The 23,376-nt window shown below is 42.9% G+C and overlaps 2 protein-coding genes across 4 annotated transcripts in view; both read right to left on the bottom strand.

The window, feature by feature from the left end:
- Positions 1–368: 368 nt before the first annotated feature.
- The window catches only part of LOC123926040 (interleukin-36 beta-like), a 196,245-nt gene continuing 173,237 nt past the window's right edge, over positions 369–23,376 (bottom strand). For 2 of the 3 annotated variants that reach the window (XM_045979747.1, XM_045979745.1), the window contains 4 exons: positions 5,062–5,150; positions 4,396–4,503; positions 1,732–1,871; positions 369–938 (listed from right to left, as the gene is read on the bottom strand). In XM_045979747.1, coding sequence (XP_045835703.1) covers positions 708–938; positions 1,732–1,871; positions 4,396–4,503; positions 5,062–5,077 — 495 coding nt within the window. In that variant the 5' untranslated portion in view covers positions 5,078–5,150 and the 3' untranslated portion in view covers positions 369–707. Of the gene's footprint in view, positions 939–1,731; positions 1,872–4,395; positions 4,504–5,061; positions 5,151–8,242; positions 8,461–22,032; positions 22,143–23,376 lie in introns of those variants that run through there. The other variant, XM_045979746.1, reaches the window with a different exon arrangement.
- IL36G (interleukin 36 gamma) overlaps positions 18,045–23,376 on the bottom strand; it is a 54,990-nt gene continuing 49,658 nt past the window's right edge. The window contains exons 6-8 of the mRNA XM_045979744.1: positions 22,864–22,968; positions 22,033–22,172; positions 18,045–19,466 (exon numbers count right to left, since the gene is read on the bottom strand). Coding sequence (XP_045835700.1) covers positions 19,260–19,466; positions 22,033–22,172; positions 22,864–22,968 — 452 coding nt within the window. The 3' untranslated portion in view covers positions 18,045–19,259. The remainder of the gene's footprint in view (positions 19,467–22,032; positions 22,173–22,863; positions 22,969–23,376) is intronic.

The following is a 23,376-nucleotide window of genomic DNA, read 5'->3' as shown; positions in this document are numbered from 1 at the left end:
TCCAAAATATGGATTGATTTAAATTCACTAGTTAATCTTAACCAAAGTACCTATTATTGTCAAATTATTAACTAATGATATTATGAATCCATTATGATGACCAAGACATGTAAAATTTTTATTTCACATTTATCTTATCCTTTAGATTCATCTTTGGTGGGGCACCTGGCTGGTTTAGTCGGAAGAGCCATGTGACTCTTGATCTCGGGGTCATGAGTTTGAGCCCCATGTGGGGTGTAGAGAGTACTTAAATAGATAAAAACTTTAGATTCATTTTGGAACACACATCATAATATTTGTAATAAGCATGCAGAATTAACAAATAATACTCTTTTATTGACAGTATTGTATGAACAAAAATGTTTGGAACTCACATCTCTAAGCCATAGGTTGTCAGAAAGAAAAGGAAGAGAGAGGTGTGTACAGGAGGCATTTTGGATGTTGACTTAACTGGATATGACAGCTAAGTGGATGGTGAGACAAGATCTGGAAAGAATTAAAAAGTGACTCGAGTTTTATACTAGAATAATGTTCAGAAGGGAAGATATGGTGCAGAAATGGATGTCTAAAGGAAGAGGTGGTTTTGGGTGTTGAGAGTGAGGTGGGCTATCGATGGGCATCAATGCATGCTGGTCTCTCAAGATGACCTATGGTGTTTCAGAATGGAAGGTTCTCTGACTGCTTGATCCTCTCCTGGAATCAGCCTCTCACAACTCAAGCTGAATGTCGTCCTTAGGCTCTAAATAGAAGTTAGTGGTGTAATTTTTGCCCCTATCTTTGGTGAGAATAACAGGCTGTTCTGCCATTTGGGAAGTGGCTATGAACCAGTCCGGGTAGGAAACAGACTGAAACGTAGATGTGGAGCCCTCCCTACTATGGAAAAAGAGAAAGGGCTTCTGTGCTTTCTTCTCCTTGGACATATCCATGATCTTTTTCTCCTAGGATTAGAAAAAAAGCTTATTAGAGAGGATTACTTAGAGAAAGGTCTAAGTTAACACAGCCCTGAGAGTGACTGCTTTCCCCAAAGGGAGGAACAGAGGCCAGGGACACAGGCAGGTGAAGGGACACCAGGTGTCAAAACGACAACCTGCTGGCTCCTAATAGCTTGTCTCTACCTCAGCATCTCACAACACCAAGTGCTTCTGATTCTCTGAGAAGCACTATCTTCCATGAGAACAGAGACAGGCTTAAGCCCCTTTTGTGGGAGCTTCTGGTGGGCACCCATCTGCAGGTGTCGACATTTTACAAGATTCCCAGCCTCCAAGTGGGTTGATATCTTATGACATTCATGATAACCAAAAGGATTCACTTCATGACTACAAATGCTACCTTCAGTGCAGAAACCACAGGCATATAATCCACATAATTCAGACTAATAACTTCCCCCTTGTCTCCTATGCCACTCAGTGGCCTTTGCTTAAGTGGGAGCAGCCCAGCATCCTGGAGGAGTTTTGGGAGGCAGTTAAAGAAAACTGAGGATGAAGAAGCCATCATTCCTTGGCCTTTTTGAAACATTGTCATGGATGTGCCCTCTGGTTTTTGGAGAATGCTCTGATGTTCAAATGAATGTTATAACCATGCCCATTGACTTGGAGGTCAGTCAAGTCACATCTCTTTCCTTAAACTGAACAATCCAGGATTGAAAAACTGTCATTTTTATTCAGTGATATGTTAAATGAAATAAAAAGTGTATCTCCCAGTGCTTCTCTCATGAGCTGTACCACCACTCACCTTAAGCTGCAGAGTAGGCTGGCCCTGAATTTCTGCACAGAAGAGACAAAGATGGTTGCCCTTGATTCCCAAGTAAACCGGATTGCCTTTCCCCGCATCATGAAATTCTTTGTCTGTACATGTTACTAAATCAAGACTGACTGAAAGCACAAGGAAAAATGGAAAAAGTTACCAAGCCCCAAACAGCAGAAAGTCCAGTCCTTCTGGCCTGACATTACTCCTCCCATCCAAGGGAGGAGATGCTGAGCTGTCGGGACATTCCCAGAAGGCTCCTCCCATTCACCATGTAGCTGAGACCCTTCATCATTATCTGAAGCCCACTTTCATTCTCTTACTTAATATCAGAACCCCAGTTGTTACCAAGGCATATTGCAACCCAAAAATAAAAAAAAAATTCTCCACCACGTTTGCAGCTAAATTTGATCACATGCTGAATTTGTAGCCCATTAGATAAATGTGGAAGTGTTGTGTGGGATTTCTAAGAATGTTCTTTAAAAGGAGTTGACTCAGCTAAGAGAAGCTCCTTTCTTATACCCTGTGTCCTCTTACTGCTGGTCTCATATACTTGGATGATGGTTGAGGAGAACTTGGGCTTGGTAAGCAGAAAGCTAGAATTTTTGGTCTATGGGGGTATCATAGAGCCTGCCTGCTCAGGCTTCTTTTTCATGAGAAAGAAATAAACTTCTTAGTTAAGTCCCAGTTATATGGGTTTTCTGTCACTATTAGCTGAATTTAATTCCCAACTAATTTAGCCCAGGAGCCTGGATGTTCTGCATCTATCCTTCTAGGCAGGGGCCAAGAAATCTCCCATCAACTCTCTTTATTGAATTCCCACTCAGGACAAGGCTGCATGTGTGCCCCAGAGATTTAGCTGAAGATAAGAGAGACATTGTCATTGCCCCCACAGAAAATGAGACCAAAGATGTAAGCAGAGAAATCACCAGAATAAATTGCAATGCCTGTTTGGGGGAAGAGACCAAAGCCTGGGACAGTAGGAGTCCAAATTTAGGAGATTCAAGAAAGATCTCTCTGCAGAGGTGAAGTTCAAGCCAAGACCTTAAAATTAAGAGGAAACTAGTATAGGAAAACATGGGGGCTAAAGGGGGTCTAAAAGGAGAGCGTCACAGGGAAAGGATGGACAAAGGCCCCTATGTGGGCCTTTACTGGTGCCCCTGAGATCTCCATACTAGCTCCCACCTCCCACCCCCAAAATACAAACACATGGGAATGTTACTCTTCAATTAACATAGTTCAGAAGGTCACTCTCAATGCTTTTGCTTTGAGACACTACACAAATGAAGGGGGAGGGAGGACAGTGAGGATGCAATGGCAGTGGCCCAGGTAAGAGATGATATTATCTCAGAAATAAAGCATATTTTGCTCATGGACTCCTCCATCTTCGCTGATGGATTGGATAGAGATCAAATCAAGGATGTGTCCTGAACTTCTGGCTCGAGGAAACAAGTGATGGTAATGCCACTAATAGAGATGGAGATGGAGCAGTTTTGAGAGGTCAGACCCCTAGTTCTGCTTGGGATAGATGAAGCTGGAAATGTCTGAGGGGACATGGAGAGGATGCGGGTAAATCATCCAGAGTGGACTTCTGGGTTGGAAGCACAAATGCCAGAGTGATAAATGTGATACATTAATCTAAGAGACCAGATCCCAATCCTTTCAGAGGGGTTACATAATGATTGCAGACTGAGATCTGAGGATCTGCAACATTTGGAGATTTTATAGAGAAAGTGGAGTTGGAAAGGAGAGTGCCAAAGAGGAGCCAGGGAACCACAAGAGAATATTCCTACAGAAGGAGAAGATGGGAAGTGTTCAAGAAGGAAAGAGTTAAGGATTATGCTGACTGTAGCTGAGGAACCAAACATTGTGAGGATAGGGGAGCATATCTGGTGACCTTGGGAAGAGGAGCTTGAGAGAACAGTTCAGAAGTCAGGTTGTTTGATACAAGCATGAGCAGGAGATGAAGTAGAAACAGGTTGTGTAGCCAGCTCTTCCCTGAAGACTAGTACATAGCACTGTGTAGAGATTGGTATACAGGGGGAAAGCATGGTAGCAAGAATGGAATGTGGGAATCAAGAGAAGGTACTTAGTATTAAGCTTAGAAATATTATATTAGAGCATGTCTGTCAGTGATAGAAAGGATCCACCAGACAGACGAAGGTGGAGTATACAGGGAAGAGAAGAATTAAATCAAACATCGAAGTCCTAGCAAAAGGGAAAGAAGGTGAGACAGACTGGCTTGTGCTGGGAGGAAGGAATATCCCCCATTATTAGAAGAAAGGACACCGAATTAGGAAAGTGTGCAGGTTTGGTGGTGAAAAGATGATTAAGTTTGATTCTGGGGACATAAGTGGCTTGAAAATTAAAGGAGAGAAACTCCAAGGAGAAGCTCAACTGCTGCCTAAGTGGGCAACCTCTTCTTATCTGAAGACATTTTCTCTTGATAAGAAGAACTGTCAACCCCTCACACCCTCATCTCTAGGTACAGGGATTCTTCTGTGGAAGAGAACCTTCTTGTCCTTCCTGTGAACATTGGGCTGCCACCCAGAAGTAGGAAGGGCCCAAGGCCAGGCTCAAGCAAGCTCGGTCCCATTCCCAGTGGAGCTGGTGTCCCTTTTACAGGCAACAGTGGCTTTCATTGTCACTTACCAGGTTTGACATCACTGCTAAAAGGAGTTGCTATTAATGAATTTTCTCTCAGGATCCACACCATTTGTCGAGAATCATGAACACCAAAGATTCTGGGAACCTCTACCGCTGAGAGAAGACAGAAAAGAACAAAACACATATGAGGTTATTATACACTTCAGGACTCTAGCTGCATCTTGGTAATAATGGTTTTTGAATTCTTGAGGGTAGGATTACTGCTCTGAAAAAGAGTAGCTGTAAGGAGAAAGGGAGAAGAAATACAGCAGGAACTGGCTTGTGGATCAAAGCATCTGTAAGATTCTACCTGCATTTATAGTTCCCAACAGATTTTTAAAATTTGTCTTTTTTTCTAGGGATGTCAATGACTGGTTGTTTTCTGATTGATAGTCTCTGGGTAGTGAGAAAACCAAAAATACTCAAATTGGTCATCAGTAGGTTTCTTGTTTTTTTCCCTTACCCTTTTTTACCAAAATAAATAATAATTCTGAACATACATACAAGAGCTAAATACTCTGAGATTTTCAAATGGAGGTTTTGTAATCTGCATGGTTTAGTAAGAAATAAACGCATCTATAGCTGAGTAAATGATAGGGGCCCTTGTACTCTATTGTCTTTGGGGAGGCAGGATGGAGAAATTTCCAAGCTGGTTTGAAATTCACCACTCACCTTGTGGGGTAGCCATGACGGCTTCAGATCTTCCTGTGATAGAGGACAAGGTAGATCAGGTAATAGAGAAGAGGTTGTCAGCAGCTGGTCTTGTGGGGGAAAGAAAGAAGAAAAACATGTCATCCATTTCTCACCACCCCTCTTCCACCCTAGAATTTTGTATAAAAATTCTTTTGAGAAACCTGCCCTAAGATCCTATCCCAGATGTGCATTTGAGACTAAGGATGGGGTTTTCCAAGGCCAGAAAACCCCAAATGGAAACTCTCATCTCATCATGACTAGGTAGTCCTCGTTCTCCAGACTCTGATGGCCTTGAAATGCCCTCCATCCATCACATCTGTGGTTGTGAGGAGGTTCCAGAGCATCACCTCAGGCACTGCTTAGTGCAACAAGTCTCTGGATTTAAAGGAAGGAATGGGGTGGGGGACTGTGCATCTGTCTCCAGTCTGGCCTCCCATATGGCTGCTGAGGCACCAATCATCTTGACTTCAAGCTTGAACACTACTGAATAATGGGCAGCAAGTCTACCTCTCTGACCTGCATTATCCCGCATTCTTCATCCAAAGAGGCATTGCTAGGATATTGCACATAGACATCCACAAGCTCTATTAGGTATTTTGACGGTCAGGGACCATCTGTCCCTGGGCTTCTGATTAGAGAACTGGGACAGTTCTCCAAGAAGACCACAAACTCCCCATAGTGAGAGCCAGCTGTTCACATCCCTCCCCTTCCCAGGATCCTCACAACCTGATTGAATACTTATCACTGGACAGGGAGTAAGCAAATCACCACCTGCGCTCTTAGAAGAAACCCTCACTCCTCCAGCACCCTGTGCTTCTGCCAAGGTTCCCCAAGGCCCCCCAAGGCTACACATAGAGCAGTGAAACAAGACTTCCCACAAATGGCTTCTGAGCTCAAATTACCTTTTTCCAAGAGATGCTTTTATTCCTGGATCCAAAGTTAAGGTTCTATCTGCATCCAAGGGCACTGGAAAGCTATCTAAGACTCTTAACTTTTACTGAAAAGACAGGAGAGACCAGACACCCAAATGCAAGAGAAGATCACAGGTCAACAGGCTTCATGACTTCAGGCTGCACCTGTAATCTGTATTAGAGACTATGGCTTCCTCAGGACTCAAGTGCTGTGACTGACTCCAACAGGTCCCGAGCATTTTATCCACACTGGGAAGGAAGGAGGTTCTGCCTCACTTGGGTTGGGACTGCCTAACACCCAATATTTGCTGGTTCCTGGTGCCAGAGGATTCACTGAGTATGTAAATGTCAACCAAGCATTGCTATGACTTGTCTATTCACCCTGAAAAAGTAGGGCATGTCAAGCCCTTAAGAGCAACTACCAGGAAATATAGTCATCAACACTGAGCTTGAGGAAAAGAAACATTATGGGACTGCCCCAGGGCTAATGACTGGATTCTTTTGCCACAAAATGACATACTGAGATGTTATTCTCAGGAGTGGAAGCCCCTAGTAGGTTTAAGAAAGCCTAAAGAAGAGGTGGGTCCCCGAAGACCTGTGTAGCTTACAACTACTCCTGGACCACATTCACCATACTCTCTGCCAATCTCAGACTGGGTAAAAATGTCCCAGTGTATGCTTCTCCAGCTTTTCAGAGTCTGTGTACATGCTGCTTCTTCATTCAAGGGCGCCTCCCCTGGGCAAAGCCTGCTCCTGGGCACCTGCCTATCACTGACTCTGGATCACTGCCCTGGATTAGTGGGAAAGGGAGCCTGGCTCCCAGTACTCCACAGCTCTGAGCTAGCAGACACACATTAAGCCTTACATAAAGGAAAGCTAAGGCTGTTGATACTCTGTGCCAATCCCTTCAGGCCAACTGAGTTCACTGTCCCTGTGACATTTCCCAGCACCTGTCAGCTTCACATTTCAAGGGTATTCATCTCAAGGGCAACCTCCACCAATGAGAGAAAGGGCTTGTGGATAAATGTCCCAGTTTCCCCAGATTCTGGTGGGACAATGGTAGGGTTTCTCAGGGAGAACCCACACTAAGAGGGTAGTTAAGTGTTCAAAAGCCATAGATTTGAACTCAAAAGATGTTCACAATTAGGCTTCTCTACTTTCAGACTTGTGTCCTTGGCAGAGTCCTTTCACTTCTCTGATCCTCAAATAACTTTTATATGAAATGCATTGTACCTTGCTGGATTATTATGTGGGCTAAAAAAGAGTATGCAAAGCACCCAGTACATGACAGCTTCCTGTAGTAACTGATCTACTAAGTCTCCTGTGTCTGTCACAAGACCCCAGATCAGTCTACTTGTCCCTATCAGCCCTTTTGCTTTGACCACTAATATATCATCTTATATCAAATACATCAAATAGCTCTTGATATTTGTGCTACCTCATCAACCTAACATCCTCATGTCCACACTGTATACACTTCCAAGGGATTCCCACTGCACAGTGGGATATAAAAGGTCATTAGGGTCTTGTCCTGGATAGCCCTATCACCATTCCCTCGGGAGCATGGAATCATGAAGCACCCACACTTAAATGTGCAGTAGGTGCCTCTGAGTCAAAACTACGATTCAGAATCAATCTGTGACTATGATGAGGAGTTTCCCTAGGTATCCATTAACATAAGTTGATTTCTATGCTTTAAGAAGAAAGTTCAAAGCCTATGACATCACCCCCACGCTCCTTGTATAGGACCAGACCCACTTGGATATCTTGAGGAGAGAGATTCAATGTCCTGCCATAAGGTACAAAGAAGCAAATGTTCAGGATACACTGGTATAGATGACGCATGCAAACACATTCAGGACCACAGCCAATAAGACACGGATCATTTCAGAGTCATTATTTCATCCTATAATATATGGAGCTCCATGTAGTCAGTGCCATTAGTTGAGGTGATAGGGGTTTGGTTGATACCAAATAACCCGAGACCTCTACTTATGTCTCCCTAGTATGGAGGTGCATTCTTTACTACCAAGGTAGTGGATGACCCTGAGAAGGGACACTGGGTCAAATATGTGAAGGAAATTTCTCTCTCTGTAAGAAAAGCACCATAGGAATAAAGTCTAGAGATATAGCCTTCCTTCTCTCTTCAGGTAGCCAGAACTGGATCCAACTTGGGATTTCATTCCTTTGTCCACCCATATCTATCCTTCATTGCTCACATCAATATGTAATATATATAATATAGTCACCTCAGTTCCATAAATCCTTCCCAACTTCTATAGCACAATTCCCATCATTCAGTTGGACCATTGTTCACATTTCACCAAGTTATTAGATGGAACCATCTTTGTTCTATATATCTTCAATATTCAAAGCATGATCTGTGGACCAGTAGCATTCGTATCACCTGGTAGCTTGTCAGAAATGCAGAATCTTAGGGTTTACCCCAGACTTCTGGAATAAGGATCTGAAATAAAGGAACATTAAAACTACCATATGTTCTGTACTGATATCAAACACACACACACACTCACACACACACACACACTCACACACACACACGCCATACTCTAGTCACAGCAGCACACACACACACACACAAAAAAGATGTCAAGACTCAGGGGCCATCTAGGACTGGAGAGGGGCAAGCAAACCAGATGTAGACCTAGCCTTACCTTCCCACAATCTCTGAGACCCATGAAGTGGGCTGTCTTGGCACTGAACAAAGAGGGGAAGGGAAAGATATAAAGAAAAGAAGTAATTCCAGGAAGGCTGTGGCCATGGACAAGCCCTCTGGAGGACTTCTACTTTGAGTACTCACAGCTTGTTTGAACCAAGAACTCAAACTGTATTTGGTTTAATATAGATAAAACACTTTCCACCAGAAACAAAGAGAAAGCCTCTCTAGAGAAGGGCAGAGCCACTTAAATAATTTTACAAAGGCAACAAGCCACAAGTAGTTGGAGATTACCAGGCATACAAGTAATCAAGGTCACAAGAACAAGAACCAAAAGAATTAACAAAGCAAGATAGCAGAAACATACACAAATAAGAGACTCTGTAATTATTATACACAGAGCTTAAAACAACTACCCTAACCATATTTAAGAAGCAAATAACAAACATGGATATATTTTTTTAAAACAGCAAACTATGAAATGTGGCAGATTTGAAAGAGTTAAATAGCATCTCTATAATTACATAACACAACAAATACATGGAAAGAGACATCCAACTCATGGGAAGAGAGTGAATTAAGGAACCGACTTCACAGTAGGCTCTATGACCAGTCTACACCAGCACCAGCAACAGCATCAGACTCACTCCTGTGGCCTGAGGCTCTGGGCCTACCCCAGCATCAGGCTGGTCTTCTGGTAGACTCCAACACCCGGACTACTAGTCCATCCCAGCACTGGGTATACCTCCCAAAACCCAGGCTCCAGGCAGCCTCCTGCTAATCCAGACTCCTGGCCCTCCCTAGCATCAGGCTGACTCTCATGGCCCTAGGCTACCAGCCTGCCCCAGCACCCAAGCCAGCCTTCACAAACCTAGACTCCAGATAAGCTCCCATGGAATGAAGTTCCTTGCCTGCCCCAGTTCCAAGCTGATACCATTGTCCCCAAGATCTAGGCAGTCTCCCATGGATTCAGGCCCCCAGGCTGCCCTAGCACCAGGCCAGACCCGATGTCCTCAAGGACACCCATAAACCCATAAATTACACCCATAAACCTAGGGTCCAGGTGGGCTTCCATGGATGCCAGCTACCAGCCCACTCCAGCACCAGGGTGGTCCTTAGAGCCCCAGTTTCCAGACCAACTCCCATGGCCCCAGACTCCAGGCTAGCCCCTATGGATCCAAACTCCAGAGTGTCCCTCATGGCCCTTGCAGCTATAGGCTACAGGCTAACTCCCATGGACCCAGGCCTTAGGCTTGCCTAACTGCTCGGGTGGCCTTCACAGTTCCAGCTTCTAGGTTCCCATGAAACCAGATTCCAGGGGTACCCCACCACCAGGCCAGCCCCTGTGGATCCAAACACCAGGTTCATCTTATACACACCCCAGTCCCAGGCCTACCACCATAGGTAGGCACTGAGCCTGTGAACCCAGTGAACCCAGATTATCAGACTGGCCCCTGTGGACCCAAGCACAGGCCTGCCCACCTGCCGACCCAGGCACCAGACCTGCCTGTCTGAGAATTTCAACACCAAGCCCACCCAGAATCACTGGACCAAGCTGACTGGTAATGGGCTTTCCCTTCCAAAGCCAGCCTACAAAAAACTGAAAGAAGTTCCTACCTCCTTAAATGCACAGACACCATTAAAGGTCACAAGGATCACAAATAATAAAGGAAACATGACACCACTAAAGAAAACTAATAAAACTCCAATGACTGACCCTAAAGAAATGGAGATAAATGAATGGTCTACGAACCCTGAATAATCCTCTTAAAGAAATTCAGTGAACCACAAGAACACACAAGTAGACAACAAAAAAAAATATGTATATCAAATAACCACCTTACTTTGTACACCTTAAACTTACACAATACTATATGTCAATTATATCTCAATATATCTGGAAACAAAAAAAAGAGTAAGAGAATCAATAAACTGAAGATAAATGAGAAGAAATACAAATTATAGCACAGACACAGGAATGTTGGAAAATACAGAAAAGGGTGGAAAAGATGTGGGAAATAAATTGAGAAAGCTATGCCATTTATTGGAGTCCCAAAAGGAAAGATAAAGTAGGGCAGAGGAACTATTTGAAGAAAAAATTGCTGGCAATTCCTCAAACTTATGAAGACACCAATTCACAGTTTTAAGAAACACAATAAATCCCAAGTAAGGTAAGTAAAAAGAAATCAGTATCAGACTGAAATTGCATAGAATCCAAGACAAAGATAAGCGAGTAAGAGAAACAGATAATAAAAAGGCACTATCTTCAAGGAAGCAGAAGACTGACAACTAACTTCTCACTAACAACAATGAAGTTAGAAGACAGTAGAATCGTATCTAAAACATGGAAAGAAAAAACTTGTAATGGAATTCCACACTCTGGAGAATTTCTTTCCAGATTAAAGGCAAATCTAAAACAGTCTCAGATAACTTAAAGCTCATGATGTGGAAAGGCTCACTTTAGGGAATAAGAAAAAGGGGGCATCAAGTCAAGAATTCTTTATAGCAGAGAATTTTTTTAAAGATTTTATTTATTTGAGGGGCACCTGGGTGGCTCAGTGGGTTAAAACCTCTGCCTTCGGCTTGAGTCATGATCCCGGGGTCCTGGGATTGAGACCCACATCAGGCTCTTTGCTCCTCAGGGAGCCTGCTTCCTCCTCTCTCTCTGCCTGCCTCTCTGCCTACTTGTAATCTCTGTCTATCAAATGGATAAATAAAATCTTTTTTAAAAGAGAAACTGAGTGAAAGAGAGAGCACGAGCAGGGAAAGGAGCAGAAGCAGACTTCCTGCTGAGCAGGGAGCTTGATTTGGGACTCAATCCCAGGACCCCCGGATCATGACCTGAGCCAAAGTCAGATACTTAACCAAATGAGCTACACCGGTGCCCTCTATAGTAGAGAATTCTATGCTTTTTTCAGAAATAGCTCTTCGTGTGTTACTGAGCCCTCGGGGAGAAAGAAACACAGATATGAGGCACCAAGTGAACATTCATCGCAAACTGTCCATTTTGATTTGAATTATGTCAGACTACCAAGCAATAAAGTTTTAGACACATGGCCAGCAGCTCTCCACTCTCAGTCCAGAACTGACCCCAAGCAGAACTAGAAGGTTCATGTAAGCTATATGAGCAGGTAATGCAGATCCTCATGTCACCAGCACAGTTGCTCCAGTGCCCTTCCCCTAGCTTGCCTTTCCAGTTGTATGGAGGATCCCCCTATAACCAGTAGAATGAGGAGAAAAAAGCCCAAGTATTGTTTACACTTTGGTCAGTTCAATATGAGCTATCAGGCAAAGGTGGATGAGAGCTGTTTTACAAACACACTTGGCAGTGCCCTTAAAGAACAGTGAAGAGAGGAAATAGTCAATGGGAATAGCTGGGAATAAGGCAACAGGTCATTCACTTACTATGAAAATAACAATGTCCCAAAGGAAAAATACACACAGATTCCTGGGCAGTAGTCAGTGAGTGGCTTATTGATCAGAAGACTGAAAGATAAGGAGATATGGAGTAAAGGCATGTGGATATATGGGAGTGGACACAAAATGTGAAGATGTTTGTATTATATGTTAATGCCCACTAGTGACCACAGAAGAGTCACTAGATACACAAGCAAATAAAACCACTCTGCTAGTTGACATTACCCTAGAACAGACCTGACAGGCATATGAACAGTGGGAGTGCATTCTATTTCTTAAGGTCCTTAGTAAAACATTGATTCTCAGGCTGTGCTGTAAACCTACTAATTTGGAATTTTGAGAGAAATGGGTTTTGATTCACTAGATCCAGAGTGAGCCCAAACATCTGAGCTTTTATTTCAGACCCCAGATGATTCTGATATTGCTTCAAGTTCATTGCTTCAAGAAATACAGATACACAATATATTTCAGCACTGATGCCATTTATTTTTTTTTTCAGTGTTCCAAAATCTATTGTCTATGCATCACACCCAGTGCTCCATGCAATACGTGCCCTCCATAACCACCACCACCAGGCTCACCCAACCTCCCCACCCCCTCCCTTCCAACACCCTCAGATTGTTTCTCAGAGTACACAGCCTCTCATGGTTTGTCTCCCCCTCTAATTTCCCCCAACTCACTTCTCCTCTCCATCTCCCAATGCTTTCTGTGTTATTCCTTATGCTCCACAAGTGAAACCATATGATAATTGACTCTCTCTGATTTATTTCACTCAGCATAATCTCTTCCAGTCCTGTCCACGTTGATACAAAAGTTGAGTATTCATCCTTTCTGATGGAGGCATAATACTCCATTGTATATATGAACCATATCTTCTTTATCCATTCATCTGTTGAAGGGCACCTTGGTTCTTTCCACAGTTTGGCGACTGTGGCCATTGCTGCTATGAACACTGGGGTACAGATGGCCCTTCTTTTCACTACATCTGTATCTTTGGGGTAAATACCCAGTAGCGTAATTGCAGGGTCATAGGGTAGCTCTATTTTTAATTTCTTAAGGAATCTCCATACTGTTTTCCAAAGGGGCTGCACCAACTTGCATTCCCACCAACAATGTAAGAGGGTTCCCCTTTCTCCACATCCTCTCCAACACTTGTTGCTTACTGTCTTGTTAATTTTGGCCATTCTAACCAGTGTAAGGTGGTATCTCAATGTGGTTTTGATTTGAATCTCCCTGATGGCTAATGATGATGATGAACACTTTTTCATGTGTCTGTTAGCCATTTGTATGTCTTTTTTGGAGAAGTCTCTGTTCATGTCTTTTGCCCATTTTTTGATGTGATTATCTGTTTTGTGTGTGTTGAGTTTGAGGAGTTCTTTATAGATCTTAGATATCAGCCACAGCAACTTCTTTCAAAATATGTCTCCAAAGTCAAAAGAAACAAAAGCAAAGGGAGTTGAGGGAAATTGGAAGGGGAGATGAACCATGAGAGACTATGGACTCTGAAAAAAAATCTAAGGGTTTTGAAGGGGCGGGGGGTGAGAGGTTAGGGGAGCCAGGTGGTGGGTATTATGGAGGGCACGAATTGCATGGAGCACTGGGTGTGGTACATAAACAATGAATTCTGTTACGCTGAAAAGAAATTTAAAAAAAGAAAGAAACAAAAGCGAAAATGAACTTTTGGGACTTCATCAAGATCAAAAGCTTCTGCACAGCAAAGGAAACAGTCAACAAAACAAAGAAGCAACCCAGAGAATGGGAGAAGATATTCACAAATGACTCTACAAAGCACTGATGCCATTACATTATAATAATTAGGTGGCCAGGAGTGTTCCGCCCTAGGTGGGTCATCTGCTGACACCCTGCGAGATAAGGATAAACCCAATGATGGGAACGAGGTGGCTCATACTTTGCTCTACCTATCTTGCTCTGTGTAATTGTTGCTGATTTCTCACCCAGTGCTTCATAACATACCAACATGAGGAGACAGAAATTGAAACACCAAAAATCAAGACTATCATATTTCCAGTCCTTCTACTAAATGTCAGTGCAGTCCTCAGCAAGTCATACCCACTTCCATGTATATCCCCCCTTTCCTTACCCATAAAAAGAAAAATTATGTTATTCAGAAAAGTTATCCAAATCTTGACAAAGCAAGGGGATTATGGTGTGCCTTTTCAATGCCATAGTAGAGTACTGTCTAACAGGCCTACCCAAAAGTCATCTGACTCTCTATAAAAATAATTTTGCTTATGGCCACGGTCGCCAAACTGTGGAAAGAACCAAGATGCCCTTCAACGGACGAATGGATAAGGAAGATGTGGTCCATATACTCGATGGAGTATTATGCCTCCATCAGAAAGGATGAATACCCAACTTTTGTAGCAACATGGACGGGACTGGAAGAGATTATGCTGAGCGAAATAAGTCAAGCAGAGAGAGTCTCACTTATTTGTGGAGCATAACAAAGAACATGGAGGACATGGGGAGATGGAGAGGAGAAGGGAGTTGAGGGAAATTGGAAGGGGAGATGAACCATGAGAGACTATGGACTCTGAAAAACAACCTGAGGGTTTTGAAGGGGCGGGGGGTGGGAGGTTGGGGAACCAGGTGGAGGGTAATAGAGAGGGCACGTATTGCATGGAGCACTGGGTGTGGTGCAAAAACAATGAGTACTGTTACGCTGAAAATAAATAAATAAATTTTTAAAAATAAAAATTAAAAAATAATAATTTTGCTTGACTTAATAATTAATACTTCTATTAAACAGATAAAGAGCATATGATTTTTGTACAGTAGAGATCCAAATGACATCTGTCTGGAAGAAAAGATAATGTCTAAAGTTGGTAGTTCAAGAAGTAGAAGCAAAACATATCCCTAGACACATGGAGGAAAACTGAGAAAAGAGCCTCATAGAAAGAGGATCGGGACAGAAGAATGTCACTTTTAATCATAGACATGTATGGTTCTGGAAGGATTTTCTTTTAAACAACTTTTTAAAGCCTGGGAAAGAAAAAGTCATGTTTTATTGACACGAAGAATTGTTTATTACAGCCACTGTTCCCAGGGTCCCGGAGACAGCTTCTTCAGTCCCTTATGCCCAATCGTTCATGAGTTCAGGGATGGTATCATCAGGTCCAGCTTCAGGAAACAGTCTTTGCCTTTCAGCAGTCCTAGTGTCAGAAGGTACGATCCCCAAAGGAGAAAAACATCCCACTCAACTGTTTTCACTGAAGTTGTGATTTTGGTGGCAAGGTTCTTAATTCCTTCCCAGAATCCCAAAGCCCATCTCTCAGTATAATCTGTCAGATTACACTTCCTCAGGAGCTTCCTGGCTATAATATGAAACCGCTCCTCATATGTGGGGGTCAGGATTGAGACCAAAAGGAAAGAGACGATTCGCCCCAGATTGGTAGGTGACAAACTTAATAAACAAGGAAACTCACATAAGACACTTGTCTTCAGGCAGCTGCAAGACAAGTAGATCTCCATACTCACCCACTAGAATATTAAAAATTTATATAGAAGCTTTAACTGGGTTTAGCCACATATTCCATCCAGATGTCTCAACAACATCTCACTATCTCCAGGCTGTGTCCTTGGGAGAGCTTCTGGGAGCAGGGAAAGCAGGCAGAACACACATATTGCAAGGACGGGGAGGGGGTGAGGAGCCTCCAACTGCCAGAGTCCGGGTCGTGGGTCAAGGGGTAGTCATATCCTCTCAATGACCTCCCCCAACACAGTGCATCAAGTCATTTATACCACCCCATTGCTGAAGACTCAAAAGAACTGAATCCTTCAAAGAATGTTGACCTTGATCTGGAGTCCTAGAACTCAAATGCCAGAGCACTGATACTCAAATGTGTGGAAACCAGGTGTTCACCAGGCCATAAACTTGAAAATGAGGACGTCACTACTCACAGGGGCCTTCCACGATTTCATATGCTGTGGTCTTTCTCAAACATGATGGATAAGCCAGGGGTCCCTGGAAGTCTGTTCTCCAGTTGCACAAACTATGAGATTACTATGTTTATACTCGATCACTCTCTAAATATGTTATCAGAATCTCTAACAGCCGGGATAGCCAGTTACATAACACCAAGACTCATATTTTTTTTTATAGGAATTACCTTTTTTATTTCAGCGTAACAGTATTCATTGTTTTTGCACCACACCCAGTGCTCCACGCAATACGTGTCCTATTACCCACCACCCGGTTCCCCAACCTCCCACCACCCCCCCCCCCCGCCCCTTCAAAACCCTCAGGTTGTTTTTCAGAGTCCATAGTCTCTCATGGTTCATCTCCCCTTCCAATTTCCCTCAACTCCCTTCTCCTCTCCATCTCCCCATGTCCTCCATGTTCTTTGTTATGCTCCACAAATAAGTGAGACCATATGATACTTGACTCTCTCTGCTTGACTTATTTCGCTCAGCATAATCTCTTCCAGTCCCGTCCATGTTGCTACAAAAGTTGGGTATTCATCCTTTCTGATGGAGGCATAATACTCCATCGTGTATATGGACCACATCTTCCTTATCCATTCGTCCGTTGAAGGGCATCTTGGTTCTTTCCACAGTTTGGCGACCATGGCCATTGCTGCTATAAACATTGGGGTACAGATGGCTCTTCTTTTCACTACATCTGTATCTTTGGGGTAAATACCCAGCAGTGCAATTGCAGGGTCATAGGGAAGTTCTATTTTTAATTTCTTGAGGAATCTCCACACTGTTCTCCAAAGTGGCTGCACCAACTTGCATTCCCACCAACAGTGGAAGAGGGTTCCCCTTTCTCCACATCCTCTCCAACACACGTTTTTTTCCTGTCTTGCTGATTTTGGCCATTCTAACTGGTGGAAGGTGATATCTCAATGTGGTTTTAATTTGAATCTCCCTGATGGCTAGTGATGATGAGCATTTTTTCATGTGTCTGATAGCCATTTGTATGTCTTCATTGGAGAAGTGTCTGTTCATATCTTCTGTCCATTTTTTGATTTTATGATTATCTGTTTTGTGTGTGTTGAGTTTGAGGAGTTCTTTGTAGATCCTGGATATCAACCTTTTGTCTGTACTGTCATTTGCAAATATCTTCTCCCATTCCGTGGGTTGCCTTTTTGTTTTGTTGACTGTTTTCTTTGCTGTGCAGAAGCTCTTGATGTTGATGAAGTCCAAAAAGTTCATTTTTGCTTTTGTTTCCTTTGCCTTTGGAGACATATCTTGAAAGAAGTGGCTGTGGCTGATATCTAAGAGGTTACTGCCTATGTTCTCCTCTAGGATTCTGATGGATTCCTGTCTCACATTGAGGTCTTTTATCCATTTCAATTTTATCTTTGTGTACGGTGTAAGAGAATGGTTGAGTTTCATTCTTCTACATATAGCTGTCCAGTTTTCCCAGCACCATTTATTGAAGAGACTGTCTTTTTTCCATTGTATATTTTTTCCTGTTTTGTTGAAGATTATTTGACCATAGAGTTGAGGGTCCATATCTGGGCTCTCTACTCTGTTCCACTGGTCTATGTGTCTGTTTTTATGCCAGTACCACGCTGGACACCAAGACTCATATTTGAGCTTTTGCTTGGGCTCAGATCTATACCAAGTGACAATCCAAAGTGTCACAGTGTCTGCACGAGCAATTTTTGTGGTAGAGAAAAGAGATGGGACAATGGAATTACCACACAGCCTGTAGTAGTCTGGAGATGCTATAACACTCGGACCATAATCATGTCACAAGCAAATGTGTCCTTGGGATCCAACCATCAAATGTAACAATCGGTAATGTAACAATGTAAATTTATTTACATTATATTATTACCATTTATTAGTAGGGAGCATAGTCATAAATATTCAATAACCAATTCTTCTATTTAATATCCCAGAACTAATTAGCTCAGTACCCATTTTAATTTTATTTTTTATAAAACTACAGTGCTAAAACTATATGTAATGGAAGAAGAAAACTTTAAAGAATCAAGACACCCTTGCATTAAATTGGTTCTTACTGATTGTTTCCTGGCCTGCCTAGCAGAGTATATGGTCTGATTGTCCAAAAGTAGGGAAAAAAAAACAAATTTAATTTACTGGTGCTATTTTGGAAATTGTACTTAAGCAAACAGAATTTTCTGCATTTGTAATAACAGAGTCAAAATAAGAAAAGTATTATATACAGAACCAGATCTGAACTACATCTTTCTACAATTATACACACAATCAATGCTTTAATTTCATCAGATTTCATTAGAATACATCATCTGTAGCATGGCTGCTGGAAAAGCTAGGCTCTCTGTTCCAAAGAAATGGACCTTTCCTACAGTTTTTAAAGGATTATGTGGATGATGAGTATGCCTAAAAAGAAAAGTCTAGAAGAGGCAAAGAAATCAAGGCTGTGAGGCTGTACAGAAAGTAGTGAAATAATAGTTCTCTTTTACATACATCATCTCACCCCTAGTCTATCACCAGCAACAGGGGTTCTCCTCCCCCCAGCTAAGCCCCAGTCCCAGGCTCACCAACCCAGCTATCCTCATTCAATTATTCTTGCTAATTTCAGTTTACTATGTTTGCTATTTCATTTTATATCTTAAGTTTTAGCTTTCTTATTGTATAAACACATGAAGTTTATATTTGGCTTTATGTTTACATATTAAAATTTGGGAAAAGTAATTTAACTATTATTAAGAACCTTTGTCTTTAAGAGTTCTTTAATCCTTAAAAGCATACATAGTACAACTTGAGATATACTGGCAACATACAAACTATATGGAAAATGTAATCCAAATAGGAAAGGAAACAAAACAAAACAAAAAACAATCAGTTCCGTGCTAGTTACCCAATTCTGGGTGAGATTCATGGGCCCTGAGGCTTCTCCATATCCACTCCCAGGGAATGCCCTTAATGTCTTTGGGTCCCAACATCCTCATACTCACACTGTGGGATGACTGTGGGATGAACAGCTTCAGCCTGAGAGGAGAACCTTTCATCACCCCTCCCTCCTATGTCTGAGCCCACATTCTATGCCTCAGTTGCCGTGAAGTCATTCATAAAGTACAATGATAACACGGTCCTGCCCACCTCTGAGCATTGATGTGAAATGACACTGAGATAGTATAGAGGAAAGCATGCTGGTAACTACAAAACTTGACACAAAGACCTCTGACCAGGATGTCCTCTCCAGCCTGAGTTCAAGCATTGATACTTAAATTGAAGTTAACATTATTTTCCCCCTGGTGTGAAGTGAGGAAGATGGGGTGGCCTCTGTCAGAGGAGGCAATAAACCAGCCAGGGAAGGCCACAGACTCAAAGGTGGAGGTACTGCCAATCTCAAAGCGGTAGAAGAGGAAGGGATCCACGGGCTCCACTTCATTGTACAGACGCAAGATCTTCTCCTCCTGAAATGTGATAGAGAACACCCAGCAGAAGAAGCAGAGACAGTGTGAGTCATTCAAAGTTACTTGCACACAAACAGTAAATGTCCCAAAGTATGAGAAAGTCTTATCCCTCTATTAAAACAGGTTGGGAGCAGCAGAGGGAGCACACAATCTCACCTTCCCAGTCCCCAGCCTCAGATCCAGAAACGGAGGAGAAAAGACACGAGGAACAGGTTAGTGAACAAGTGTCACACTCCAAAAATGAGTTGGGACTCTCCTTACACAAGAGGCTGAGCGGAGGAAAAGGAAGGACATGCAGATTTGCAGCAGTAAACCAAGGACCTCTCCTACCAAAGCTGCAGCAGTGAGGGCCGCTGTCCTGCAGACATCACTGCTCTAACCCAAGTTCACATTCGTCTTTAACCAACTGCCAACATGTGAGAGAGGTCACTCCCATTAAATAGACACAAGAGTCTCTAAAAAACTAGAGGATTTGTATTAAAAACAACAACAACAAAGTAAATAGAACAATCAGAAAATGCCTTCTATATCACATATAGAAGTATATTTTGTATATTTATATACCATGTATTTAAGTAAAATAAATCGTTCTAACTAAATTACACATGCGCAAAGATCTCCAGAGAGCTACTACATGGAATGGTCTGTAATTCAGCCACATTCAAACCCCCTTCCTATCTTATTTTCTTAATTAGTTCCAATTATCATCTGAACTTAGTATATTTAACTCTCAGGCATATCATCACTGCTAGACTAGTTCATCATTGCATTCCTCAACACAGAGAAATTCAAAACAGATGTGTTCATTAAATAAAAAGACACTTTCTCATTTCAAACTCCAGTATGTCTTCCTCCTCCCTTCCAACTTATGGCCTGGAAAGCACTGGGCTATAGGTCCCCTCTGCCCTCCCCAGTTTATGGCTGCTTCCCAACAAGTCATCATTTTGTCTTTCTGTCCATCATTCCCAGTAGCATATTTGCTGTCATTCCACCATCTTAAAAAATAACTGTTTTGAAAGCCCGCCACCATCCCAGCTCCCCTTTGCAGAAACCTCCCTGTAATAGTTGTCTATATATGCTGTCCTGGATTTTTCCCCCTATCCCTCTCTTATACCCCCTCCATCCAGGCTTTCCACCTCCAGCACTGCAGAAACACTGCTGTTACCAAGGTCTCTAAGGACCCATACATGGCAGAAGGCAGTGGTCAATTATTAATTTATCTGAGGACAAAACCACAATAGAAGGGCAGCTTACTAGATAAGACATAGCTGAAAATGTAATTGTCAGTCCTCCTTCACCACACTCCACATTCATTCTGTCAGTAAATCGTATTGCCTCAAATTAAATAAAATATTTTCAGAATCTAACTGGCTACCTACCTCCCACCTCCACTGCTATCCCCTAATCCATCAGATCTCACCTAGATCACCTCAAAGTCCCCCACAAGACTTTCACCTTTGCCCCCCACCACAGTCTGCTTTCAACTGGCAGCCAAAATAATTATTTTAAAACCGTGTCCACTCATGTCACTCTTCTATTAAAAACATTCTAATAATTCCCCCCATTTCACTCAGATTGAAAGGCAAAGTCCTTACAAATGCCAGCAAGGCCCTTTGTGATCTACGTTCATCTTTCCGAATTCCTCCTCCCTAATTCCCTCCTGTCACACTGTTATCTCCACTAATCCTTGCTCTCCTCACAGGCTGCTGGCTAACTCTCTTGTTGCCTTCTTTTGTCTGCTAAAATCTTAGCAGGCCTGCTGCACTACTTTCTATGGCAGTCCAACTCCACCTGGGTCTAGCACTGCCCGCCTCTCTCTCCTGCTTTCCCAGGGGACATAACACCCTTAAAGACATCACCGACTAATCCATTATGATACTTGGTGTCTACCATTTCTCTCCTCCTGCTAGAATCCATGCCCCGTGAGGGCAGGGCTTTCTGCCATTCTGGGCCTCCACGCGTGTCAGATGGCCACAACAGAGCTGGAGGCCAGTAAGAACTCTCATATTTGCTGAACTGAATTGGATGGGGTTAAATTAAATTGAACTGAATTAAACAAGCTTATGGAACTGAAGTTTAAGGAACAAGAGTAATGATTGAAATTTCAGAAAATGGCAAAGGGAGAATGATTTAGCAGACAGGATGAGCTTAAAATGGAATCATGACTTGGAAGATGGTACCAAGAAATTCTCCCAGGATGCAATAAGCAAAAAACAAAAATGATGAAAGGATAGAAAGTATGGAAATTTAGACGAGATATTAGAGGATCTAGAAGTTCCAATGACTAATGCATAGGAATTCCAAAAGGAAAGATAAGGCAGAATAAAGTTTACTTGACATAATGGTTGAGAATATCTCAAAATTCAAGAAAGACAAACACCCTCAACTAGCGAGGAGCAGGATAACTCAATTGCATGCACAGGACTCAGAAATATCTAGGAATAGTAACTATGTTTAAGAATTGGAGAGTATTTGTTTTTTAATTCTAAAATTAGATTATCTACCAAATAAACATCTTTTAAAAGAAATTGGCCTTTTTTTTACAAACGTCATTTTTCATACTTACCTTCAGTTGCAATGTGGGCTGCCCTTCAATGTCCTCACAAGACAGACACATTTCTGGATTCTCTATTCCCAAGTAAATGGGAACCCCTCTGCCTTGCTCGAGCGATTCTGGGTACTTGCATGGGACAACAGTGACAGTGACTAATAAAGATAAGAGTGGAGATGGTGTCAGTTTCCTCCGAAGTCAGGACAAGGCCAGCATCTTTCAGGTGTGGAAGGAAGAAAACTTAGAAGTATCATCCCTGCTACCCCAGGCCCACCAATGGCCAACTACCATATTCATTCATTCATTCATTCATTCATTCATTCATACCACGTACCAGTCACGGCCCTAGGAAATGGAGCAAACACACAGAGTTAAACAGATGGCAGACCCTGCCCTAGAGACTGTCACACCTCTGCTTAAACATCTGGAGGTGGGAAGTTCCAACCCCTAGCAACCCCTCTGATCCTTGAAGAGTTCCGTCCATTAGCAAGTTTTGCCTAATGTGATGTTGAAATCTGCCTTCCTGTACCCACTCATTTAATCCTTTTAGGACACTTTGAAGTCAGGCAGGAGAAGATACTCCTCTTCCACGGGACAGGCCATCAGTCACTGAAAGCAGCTCTCCTGCCCTGCAAAGAGGCTGTTCTACCCTCTCTGCTTTCTATACCCTGGTCCAGACGAACTTCTCCCTGACATGGCTTCCCAGGCAGCTGTGAAATTCTCCTCCTTCCACATGGGCCCCGTTGTCAGGCCACCCTTTCACAAAAGGCCAGTGCCAGCATCCCAGGTGCACTAATGTGACCCCTCCCTTGCCTCCAAGGCAGCAGCCGTGGGATGACCACTCACCTGGGGTCACACTGTTACTCCGTGGAACTGTCACAATGGTCTGACCCTGAAGGACCCACACCTGCTGATTCAAGTCGGACACCTCCCCAGTATGAGGTTGATTCACTGCAGTTTAAAGAGAGAAGAATAATGGAGAACCATTATAATTAGGCCGTTTTGCTAGATGCTAGGCCCTTTGGGGAGGAAGGTCCAGAGTTTACACACCAAAACTGACAGCATTCACATGACCCTCAGCTCAGCCTTTCTTTCTGGGAAAGCTATGGATTGTGGCGAGGAGGGCCAGGACTGCAACTGGTCTAAGAGGGTAAAATGTCCCATAGGACATGTGTGCTGAGTCCCAGCTACTTCCTCTGATGCCTCCTCTGTGCTCAGCTTGGTGCTGGGTCTGGAGCTAGAGCAGAGGGTAAGCACTGTTCCCCACCCTGCAGAAGTTCACTGTCCAGGGGAAACTGGAGAGCCCTGGGTGGTAGGGGCCATACACAAAGAGGGGCAGAAAACGCTGGGGCAGTCAGG

The sequence above is a fragment of the Meles meles genome, chromosome 15 (assembly GCF_922984935.1).
Source record: "Meles meles chromosome 15, mMelMel3.1 paternal haplotype, whole genome shotgun sequence".
Taxonomy (NCBI): domain Eukaryota; kingdom Metazoa; phylum Chordata; class Mammalia; order Carnivora; family Mustelidae; genus Meles; species Meles meles.
The sequence above is the reverse complement of the archived record's forward strand: the minus strand, read 5'-3'. Positions and strand labels throughout refer to the sequence as shown.